The sequence below is a fragment of the Myotis lucifugus genome, unplaced genomic scaffold (genome assembly GCF_000147115.1).
Source record: "Myotis lucifugus unplaced genomic scaffold, Myoluc2.0 scaffold_65, whole genome shotgun sequence".
NCBI classification, from domain to species: Eukaryota; Metazoa; Chordata; class Mammalia; order Chiroptera; family Vespertilionidae; genus Myotis; species Myotis lucifugus.
In genome coordinates, this window is record NW_005871113.1 from 5,023,353 (window position 1) to 5,034,472 (window position 11,120).

The window sequence follows — 11,120 nt, forward strand, 5'->3', positions numbered from 1 at the left end:
CATCAATATTTTTCAATACCATAATGTATTTTATTTTTATTGATTTCAGAGACGAAAGGAGAGGGAGAGAGATAGAAACATTAATGATGAGAGAGAATCATTGATCAGCTGCCTCCTGCACGCCCCCGCCTGGGGATTGAGCCTGCAACCTGGGCATATTCTCTGACAAGGAATCAAACCATGCCCTCTTGGTTCACAGGTTGATGCTCAACCACTGAGGCACAATGGCCGGGCATCATAATGTTTTTATCAATAACAAGGAGTTATCAACAAGATAGTTATTGTCAGGCAAGAAGGGTAAAGGGCACAAGGGCAGCAGAGATGGGATTAAAAATGAGGGATTTGATTGAAAGGGAATTTCAGAGATGAAACTCACATAATTTGGTTACTACTTGGTTTGTGTGTGTTGGGGCAGTGATACTGGCAAGGGATGAATCTAAGATGATTCTGATGTTTCAACAGAGAACATTTGGGGGTTAGATGAAATATCTAGCAGGCAGCTGGAAATACAGCTACAGAGCTTGGGAGAAAGTCACAGCTTGAGAAGTAGATTCAGAAGTCACTGGCATATAGTGTAAGGTTGGCTGGTATAGACCAAGAAAGTACAGTCTTAGAAGAGTAACTAGACCGAAGGGATAAACAACAACAGAAACAAACAAAAAAGGGAAAAGATGACTGAGAAAGGCCAGAGACCAAGTAACAGCCATTCACTGAGTACTTACTATGTGCTAAGCACTGTTTTAGGCACTTATGATTATTATCTTGTTTAATTCCTCCCAACCATCACATTATTATCCATGTTTTAAGATGAGGAAACTGAAGAGAAGTTGAACAGCTTCCCTAAAGTTACATGGGAAGTAGATAGTGCAACCAGGGTTAGAACCTAGGTCACTGACTCCAGATACTGACTCTTAACCACTACCCGATGATGATGATACTCTTATACTGCTACTGGTACTACTACTGGTGATGATGATGAGGATGAAGAGAGTAGCCACTATTCCTTCAAATGTGCCAAACCCTGCTAAAAATCTACAGGCATCATCTCAAATAATTCCCAACAACCTGTAGGAAAAGTATGATTATTATCCCCAATTTCATAGATATAAAATTGAAGCGTAGAGAGATTCTACCATTTCCCAAGATCACAAAGCTAACAGGTAGCAATGCTGGGATTCAAACCTAGAATAGACAGAGGTATCTTACAATTTGGAAACAAGGTACATTTTAAAGAACAAAGCTTATGTAAATGGGTCACGAGAAAAATATACAAAATTTTGAGTTTACTTAGGTAAAGTAGATAAGCAAAATGGACAGAATCATTAAAACTATGACTTTTATAAAATACCTGGCGTTTTAAAGAGATCAACTCCATGTCCAGTTGCCTGAGGATAGTGTTGGCTGCATTGGGACTACAGGAAACAGCTACCACATCTTCCTGGGTTAAATACATGCCCTTAGGTGGACGGCACTTAGAACGCTGAGAATGATGGCGGTGTTGTAAACTCTGATACTCTCTCCTTCCAAGTCCAATCTTGCTAGTTTGGACAGGTTGTTCGGTATTACCCTGGAAGAACAAGGATAGAATAACAGGTCGTTTCATTTTGAACATAAGGCGAAAACTGTCTATTACTATTAAAATATCTGCTGCAGTAAGTACATCTAGAAAAACACTTCTAACCAATTAGATTATGTATGAGTCCAAACACACAGACGCACACACAGAGCTCACCAGTTGGGGAAAAATAAGCATGCAACATAATGTATTCTTGATTCATCCACTCAATAAAATGTTTGATTTCTACACCCAGAGGACTTTGAACAAAAGAAAAAATAGTTGAATTCTAAACTATTCCTGTTTGTTCAAGAGGGGACATATTTTCCCTAAGCAATGAAGGGCAGAACAAAAACAATACTATTAACATTAAGTACAAAGTTTTTATAACAAAGTAAGTAGCCTAGCTGGTGTGGCTCAGTGGTCGAGTGTCGACCTATGAACCAGAAGGTCATGGTTTGATTCTTGGTCAGGGCACATGCCTCAGTTGTGGGCTCAATGCCCAGTGTGGGGCATGCGGGAGGCAGTCAAAAAGTGATTCTCTCTCATCATTGATGTTTCTATTTCTTCCTTGCTCTCTGAAATCAATAAAAAAATACATATAAAAATGAAAGTAAGAAAAGGGATAAATTAGGAATTATGATAAGTGGCAGATTAGACAGCTCATAAAAAAGGTAACTTTTCATTCTCACTTTAGAGTTGTTGAAAGAGAAGTATGCTGCTAACTAAAGGTTAAGAAGGACACAATTATCTTGATCATGACTTTAAGTCTATTTATCTGTGAATAAAACAAAATGTGAATTTACATTTTGGAAGACATTAAGAAATTTCTAAGAATGATAACCATGAACTAAGCAGGATTTCACTATTACTTGCAATATTCTTAAAAGTATGATATAGAAATATAATGTTATTTTGTGCTTGTGAGACAGGAATCCATAAGAAACTGTGTCCATTAGGTTGAAAGCTATTTCACAGAACAGACTTAATCCAATTCTTTAGAAAAGGAACTCTGAGCAAAAGTTATAAAATAATTGTATAATTAAGCAAAATCCACTTTGTTGCTTAAAATCCAACTCAAAGTCACACATGGCAGACATGATGCTGAGGGAAACTCCTCCCAATTCAGCACTCCTAAACTTGCTGGATACATTTTTTTAAAAATCTTTTAAAATTCATTTCTGAGCTGGTAAGAAGTGAGGAAATGCCTCAGAGACCAGAAATGTTGAGAAAGCAGGAATCCAGAGGGATAAGTATGCAGGAGTTGGCATTTGCCTAAAGCCCGGGCTTCAGTGGACAGCAGACACAGGGCCCAGGAGATAAAGCCAGAACTCTGGAAGGTACTTCATCACTGCACAAGCAGAAAAAAGTCCCTGTCCTGCAGAGGGAGAGGATGATTAAAGGGAGTCATGCCTACCTTATCTTTGGCTGAACGGAAAAGAAATCAAAACAAGTCTCCCTGAGAATCCCTAACCACAGGCCTACATTCAAGCAGGTTTGAGAATTAGCTTGAAAAAATCCAAAATCCAAAATATTAAGTGTCTCAGATGGTGTGCTTTCAGACACTTAACAGAAGCAAATGCAATAAATAAGAATTTTACAGAACTTAAGAAGACATAACATTCAGAAAATTACAATGAATCCAAAGCAAATTAAGAAAAAGAAATCCATACTCAGATACATCAAAGTGAAACTACAGAACACTAAAGACAAAGAAGAGATCGTAAAAGTTGATAGAGAAAACGACAAATTACCTCCAAAGGGATGATAATTAGCCTGAAAGCAGACTTCTCTACAGCAGGGATAGAAATCAGAAGCAGTAAAATAATATCTATACACATTAACTGTCAATCTAGGAGTCTAACCCCAACAAAACTAAGATTTCAAGAAGAATGGAGAAACAGACATTCTGGACAAAACTGACTGCATTTATAACTAAGAGGCCCTCAATAAATTAACCAGGAATGGATATACTTCAGTAAAAAGGGAAATTATTATTTTATTTTTCAAATACATTTTTATTGATTTCAGAGAAGAAGGGAGAGCTAGAAACATCAATGATGAGAGGGAATCATTGATCGGCTGCCTTCTGCATGCCCCCTACTGGGGATTGAGCCTGCAACCCAGGCATGTGCCCTGACTAGGAATTGAACTGTGACCTCCAGGTTCATAGGTCAACACTCAACCACTGAACCACACCAACTGGGCAAAAGGGAAATTATTTTTGAAGAAAAGCCTAAGATTTAAGAAAGAATGGTAGGCAAAATAAATTTTAAACATGTGGATAAAACTAAATATACAATGACTATATGTTTAATTTATAAATTTTAACCAAGATGTAACTAAAACTGAACAAATATAACATATAAATCTGAAATCAATAAAAATATATTTTAAAAATAAAAATAATTTCCTGGTCAGGACACATGCCCGTGTTTTGGGCTTGGTCCCCAGTGGGGGGCGTGCAGGAGGCAGCTGATCCATGGTTCTCTCTCATCATTGATGTTTCTATCTCTCTCCCTACCTCTCTGAAATCAATACAAAAACATTTTTAAAAAGAACAAATCAACTATCCATGAAGTTTTGAGAAAAAAAAGAAATTTGTGCTAGTTTTGCTGTCACACCTCAAACTGCAAAAGTTATGGCCACCATGGGTGGTAACTACTCAGTTAAGATGCAAAAGGAATTAAATTTGTGGGTGGAAGATAAACAGAAAACTTATGTTCCAACTGACGGTGTGTTGAGCCAAAAGCACTGAACCTTTATTAATACTTCAGCAAAGGATCCCTGAAAGGAGTGACACTAAGCCATTTACTGCAAGTAAAGGATGGTTACACAGATTTAGGAAGAGGTTTGGACTGAAAAATACAAGAATTACTGCCGAGGAAGAGCTGTTGCCACAGTTACAACAGAGTTAAATAAATTAAGAAAAAAGGTATGTATTCATAGGCGAAAATATACCGTATATATAGGGTACAGTACCAGCCGTGGTTTTAGGCATCTACTGGGGTGTTAGAACGTATCCTCTATACATAAGGGGGGAAACTACTGTATCCTGAAACAGAATAATACTAGAGGGCTGGTGCACAGGAGCCCTCTGGCCTGTGGGGACTGGGTCGAAACCGGCAGTTTGACATCCCCCGAGGGGTCCCGGATTGCCAGAGGACACAGGCCAGGCCGAGGGACCCCACCGGTGCACAAATCCGTGCACTGGGCCTCTAGTAAACACTATAATACAGCAATAAAAAGAATTGCAAAAACATATTGGGCAATAACAAAACACTGCTAGTAATTAGCTGGAATACATACAACATGATTCCATTTAAATAAAGTATGAAATGGACAAAACTAAATGAGAGTTGCTCAGAGATACATACACATGTGCTAAAACCATTAAAATAAGGTAAGTGAATAACTGATAAATTTCAGGATAGGGTTCTCTTTCCAGGATAGAGGTTCCCTCGGGAGAGAAGGGGGGCAGAGTGTAATTAAGGAAACATGCACAGGACTTCTGTTTCTTAAGTTCAGCGATGGACACACTGGTGTTTATTATTATTCTTTACACTGTACACATCTCAGGTAAGTGTAGCTCACAATTTTAAAAGTTAGATCTGTGTTAAGGGCAATAATACAGTATCATTCCCTGCCGGATGTTCCTATCATCTGTGAAAGCAGAGAAATGAATGAAGTTGCTGACATGCACTGTCAGTCCTGGACTACAACCCTGCAGTATTCTTACTTTTCAACTTACTTTCCCTTCACATTATTTACTAATAGGATGAACTCACAGGCAAACAAAGACAAAATTTGTATGTATCACCTCACATAGATGGACAAAACAATGTTACTTCCACTATTCCATAGCTGCCTATAGCTCATAAGCCTTTATCCATCAACATTAAGTCTATTTTTTACAGTTATACAATTCCTTGCCTTAATAAATGAGCATGTATAAAAATTTAGCCTGTTCTTAATGATTTTAAGTCATCATCATTATCATCACATTGAGGAATATGTGTGCTTTGCTAGTTAGTGATTCTTCCATCTCTTCCACTGAGGCAGCTTTCAATTTTCACTGCTGTCAGTATACCTGATGCTTATTTCTAAGTTGGTATAATATGAAACAAAGAAATGTTTTCAAGAAAAACTGGGTAGGCCCTGGCCGGGTAGCTCAGTTGGCTAGAGCATCATCCCAATAGGCCAAGGTTGCAGGTTGGATCCCCGGTCAGGGCACAGAGAGGGATCAACCATTGATTCCTAAAATCAATAAAATAAAAATTTAAAAAAAGAAAGAAAAAGTACTAACAACCAGAAAGCTTAATTTTACATGAGATACATGAGGGTATTTTATTTCCTTTCTATGGATTAAAGAGTAGGGATCGTGACAGGGTTTTTGATACTTCTGAATGGACATAACCAAAAATTACTTAAATCATTGGCTAATTGGAGTTGCAGATATTAAAGCTTTTCCAAAAAATTCTAATTAATATTAGAATTTATGACCTCCTAAATCATTATGTAAAAACATTTTTCATAAGATGAAGAAAAAAAGAGTCTTTTTTTTTTTTTTTTTTAGTGGAAACTTAGAATAATTTTACAAGCACTCTGATGATCACCATTACCTCTTTTTTGGCTTCTTTTTTGGGATCATAATCACTATCGTTTCCATCCATTGGATGTGTTTCTTCCACATCATCATCACTGGAAAGAGACAGAGATTAATAAACTTAATTCCTTTCTTTTTATTCTATTCCAGTGCTCTTATCAAATGGTAATATCAAATGCTAATAATTTTACTAAATATTCCCCAACAGAACAAGGGCTGCCCCGAGGAGATAGGCTTTTAAAATTTAGATTTCTGTAGTGTTTAGAAATATTTAAGGCATACAGAATCATTTTAGCTAACATATCTGCTAAATATCTTTCCTAAATAAATAAGGAAGATATTTAAAAAGAAATATTATTTGGAAAAGAGAACACTTGATGTAATACTTATTATTTTAGTTCTCCAGTTGGATAATAAAGACAGACAAAAACCAGTAAGCAAAATTATTTTATACTGCCATAAAGATACAGCTACAGTAACATGGACTTCAGAGTCACTCAGGTAACTGTGGAAAGAGCATCTTCTAGAGAATATATTTATTAGATCCTAAATATATGTATTAAATATATTACTACTAAAAAAAGCATTTGTCATTACAGTCAAACACAGCTCAAATATAACTCAGTTGCAATGTTCGCTGGCTATGATTAACAGTTCAGAGTTGAAGAGAGTTCTTACTACTAAGATTTTTGATCACTCAGCCCTTCTTATCAGAGCAGAAACATGAATGTAAGAGTAAGAAGTACTTACAATATGTTGTGCTAATTTTTCTGCCTTAGGAAATGTAATCAATCCAATACAGTGTTCCTATCAATGTAACTATATAAAGGCATCCAACCTACCTGTCACCCTGATTATGTCTATTAGCTAGTTTCCGAGCCTGGCGATCCATCAAGCTTGTCCTAGATCGAGTTTTTTTCCAGGAATAGTAATATTTTACAAGACTAGCAATGGTCTTATCTGGAAGCTTAAAAAAAAATCATGTTAATATCAGCAAGTTTAATTCGTAAACTCCAATGAACAGAACATTTCTGATATTATTCTTTGATACTTAGCAAACAAAGGCATAGATAAAACATTTCATGAGTACCTTTATAAATTATAAAGATAAAAAGTGTGTTGTGGTCACAGTACTCCACCCACACCTATGACACTGACATTGTTGAATAAACATGCCTATTTGTTTGAGGGAGAGGAGAAAGACGTCACAAACACAGCAAGAATGGCCCCAGAAGTCCTCAACACAGGCAATGTTAGTATTTAATATTTGTTTCCCTTAAATAATTACTCAATTCTTTTTTCCCTATGTAAATCAGTTTTTATTGATATGTAATTCACATATCATAAAAATCTCCAATTTAAAGAGTACAAGTCAGTGGTTTTTAGTATATGCGCTAGTTATGTGTAACCATCGCTAAATTCCCGACATCTTCCTAACCTTGAAAAGAAATCCCATACCCATTAGCAGTGATGCTTATTCTCTCCTTAACCTAGTCTCTATGGATTTGCTTATTCTGAACACTTCATATAAATGAAATCAGACAATATGTGACCTTTGATATCTTAATACGAAGAAAAAAAGTCTTTTTTTAGTGGATCTGTACAACAATTTTACAACATGCTTCTTTCAGTTAGCATATATTCCAGAAAAGCTATTCAATTCTTAACAATGATTTTTTGGAATCATTTTGTTTTAACAGGTTTTAAAAGGAGAAATAATGCAAATAGACTTTAGCTACCAAATAAAGTCTTTGGGCAAAAACTGACAAATGATCATGCACTGATTTGTCATCCAGGCAAACAAGAATGCACACTCCCAATCAAAAACGTTCTTTTCAATTATGGAAGACACTCAGATATATTTGCAAATGTTATTTAGTTTTTATCCATTCAGGTTAAAAGTGTTTAATGCAGCACTTCTCAGGTTTATATTATTTTGACACAATACTAAAAACTTAAGAGCTAGAAAAGCGATTTTCTTGTAAAAAAAAAAAAGCAACAGCACTTGGACAATACTGAATTACAGAATATTTAAAAATTGATGTTCATATCTAAAGGAATATAAATTAGAAAATAAAATCCTTATGTTAAAAAATAAAACATTTAAAAGTAAAATTATGATTTTTTTTCCTGGAATGACAAACTTTTTAAACAATACCATTACACATATATTTAAGTCATAATAAAAATTAATTTATTACAATGAAATAGCAAATAACTGTCATGCCTTAGAATGGTTGTAGACAATAGCACTCTATGCAAATATACCTATTTCAAAATATTTTTAAAAATTAACATGATTGGAAAACTTGTTTTCTATTTAAGAATTCGGAAGTTTAATATCAGCATAAAATATCATGCAGGTATGAATCACACTAAGACCAAAATTACCATACCATTTGTTGAATCCTGTGAAAGCTCTTCCCATGAAAACTAAAGGCTTGTTCAAATAGGACTTTATCTTCCACTGTCCACTCATCCGGAAAGGGAGTAAAATTAGGGAGATCAGCAAGGGACTTCTCAATGTTATGTTTATGCCAGAACAACATGCCAAGTGCCTTTGAAGAGAAATCAATCCCCTTTGGTTTTTAATGGACTTACGTTCCATCACACTTAAGAGAATTAAATACAAATTATGTTAAAATCTTAAGCCTATGACTTCAACTAAAGATACACTCACAGTTTGGGGTTTTAATCAGGGTTGCCCAAGTAGCAGACCTCACTTATTATTTCTTTTAAATCAATGCCTCAGAACAGTGAATGTTCTTGCATACCATGTCTGCTGCAGAATCTAGGAAACACAGTTAGCTGAGGAGAGTGACTATGATTACTACAGCACGTTTGAAGGCTCATATCAAGACTTTTACCCACATTGATTCATCTGTCAATGTGTAGAGAAAAATACACTAAAAAAAAAATCCAAAAAACCAGTAATTGAATGAAAACTATGGATTCTAACAAAAAACTGGAAGTGCTCAGTCGAGACTTTGAGAAATACTTGTTTTAACCTTTTAGAAATATATCATGGACTCAACAATTCTAAGGAGAGTACCTCAACTATAAGTATAACAATCTTTTATCATCTATATTTTTAAAAGTTCTTTATTATCATAATGTACACAAAGAATTAGTATGGGCATGTTAATAACTTCAATGACTTTATTAGCAAATCGTAGGAAAGCCTGAAATGAATGATTTCCAACAGTTCCACAATTTTCTCTTTTACTGTAGGTAAATAGTAGGCCTTTGTCTTTATAATAAGGTACTGAATATCATTTAAGGGATAAAGTTTTATTTCTTAAGAGACTTAGCAACTTTTTCAATATTGAGCTTTAAAGTTAATTTTTATACTTTGGTAATACTCCTTTAAAATGAACATGAAAATGAACCTATATGCAGTCACATTTTAAAGGATTAACTTTCTTAAATATTAAACAGAAAATTAAGGCTTAAAAACAAAATACATAATCAAAGGCTTCAAAATTCACAAAAAAGATTACTGCATTTGGATAAACATCTCAATTTCACAAAAATGGTTTTTTATTATGTAACCATGTTACTGACCATAAAGTTAGCTCTTAATAATCCAGGTTACAGATAATTCACTTATTTTACTAGTAATTCTGATAAAGGTTGATCTAATACTTAGTTGAAATGAAATTTAAGAATCTCTATTTCATTTTCATTTTTCCATGCTCTTCATCCCCTCATTACTAGGGATAAATAAATCATAAGCTATATATATCTCCTTTTAAAGTTATCTAAATTAAAAAAAACCTTTATGCATTATTTCATTCATAATGGAAAAATCTTAAATATTTCTAAAAGTTTAAGTTCTTTTAGATTCAAAAGTCAAAGAGAATTACCTGTACTCAAAAAATTTTCCCTTTTTCGTAAGCATTTGCCAGAGTAGTCATGAAGGCTTTCAGACACTTTTATAACTCAAATAGAATAAGAAACAGAGGTATTTAGAGAAAAATGTTCAAGCCCTTGAGACAAATAATGTTTATAAAAGCAAAATCCTTAATGTTGAGAGGTCAGACTTTGTTAGGACTTTTGGTATCTCTAAAGTTGGTTGAACTGCTTCACTTTTAGGACAGAAATGATCACGAGATGTTCTCTGAATTTCATAAATGTTGAGGCAAGCCCTAATATTAAAATGTTTCTTTACATACCTGTTCCACATTGTAGCCATGTTTCTCCTTTGCAATGGCAATATATTCATCCACTGTAATGAAACAATGGTATATAATTAATTATATTTTCTTCATTTGCCCAGGTCTACGATTTGTGTGTGTGTGTGTGTGTGTGTGTGTGTTTGGGTTTTTAACAAAGCAGAATTTAAGCAGAATTTAAGAATGTATATTACAGGAATAAAAAAATAGCCAAAGTTATTTTTCAAAAAAGACTTTTAGTTCTATGAATAGGATCAAAAGTACACTTGGTTTAAAATTTTACTTAGTATGACTTATATGACCAAAAAAATCAACCTGTGGGTAGCCAACAGAGCCTAATTACAGTGTAATACATTAATACATTAGATAATTTCTTGATTTTTCTGCCACAGTCTTTATTTGAAATCACTCAGCTATTTAAGACCCCATTTCATATTTAGAGTAGGCCCAAAGCCTTTACCTTCCTATTTTGTCAGCTATATATAGTTAGCAACATATTTAAATATACTTTAGTATCCCTAAAATTTTCTCCAGCATTTTCTGCTAGCTATACTAAAGGTGTTTGAATATTCCAGTTTCATTTATCCTCCACATGTAGTGAAGCCATTAGAATGTAGATAAGCACAGCTCCAGTGATGATACACTGGCTATTTCAAGGCCTCATTGAAGAGAAGTCTATTTCACATTCAGCAAGACTCAGTTTTATGTGAAGTCTCTACAGCCCTTCTTGATCCATCTATATTAATATTATAGTATTATAATGTGTGTGTGTGTGTGTGTGTGT

The 11,120-nt window shown here is 34.5% G+C and overlaps 1 protein-coding gene across 8 annotated transcripts in view; it reads right to left on the reverse strand.

Annotated features, from left to right (window-relative positions):
* RCOR3 (REST corepressor 3) overlaps positions 1-11,120 on the reverse strand; it is a 31,549-nt gene that overhangs the window by 18,048 nt on the left and 2,381 nt on the right. For 6 of the 8 annotated variants that reach the window (XM_014456863.2, XM_006089913.3, XM_014456860.2 and 3 more), the window contains 5 exons: positions 10,337-10,389; positions 8,558-8,719; positions 7,004-7,128; positions 6,178-6,256; positions 1,349-1,567 (listed from right to left, as the gene is read on the reverse strand). In XM_014456863.2, the coding sequence (XP_014312349.1) occupies positions 1,349-1,567; positions 6,178-6,256; positions 7,004-7,128; positions 8,558-8,719; positions 10,337-10,389 (638 nt within the window). Of the gene's footprint in view, positions 1-1,348; positions 1,568-6,177; positions 6,257-7,003; positions 7,129-8,557; positions 8,774-10,336; positions 10,390-11,120 lie in introns of all 8 variants that reach the window. The other 2 variants (XM_023754789.1, XM_023754790.1) reach the window with 2 other exon arrangements.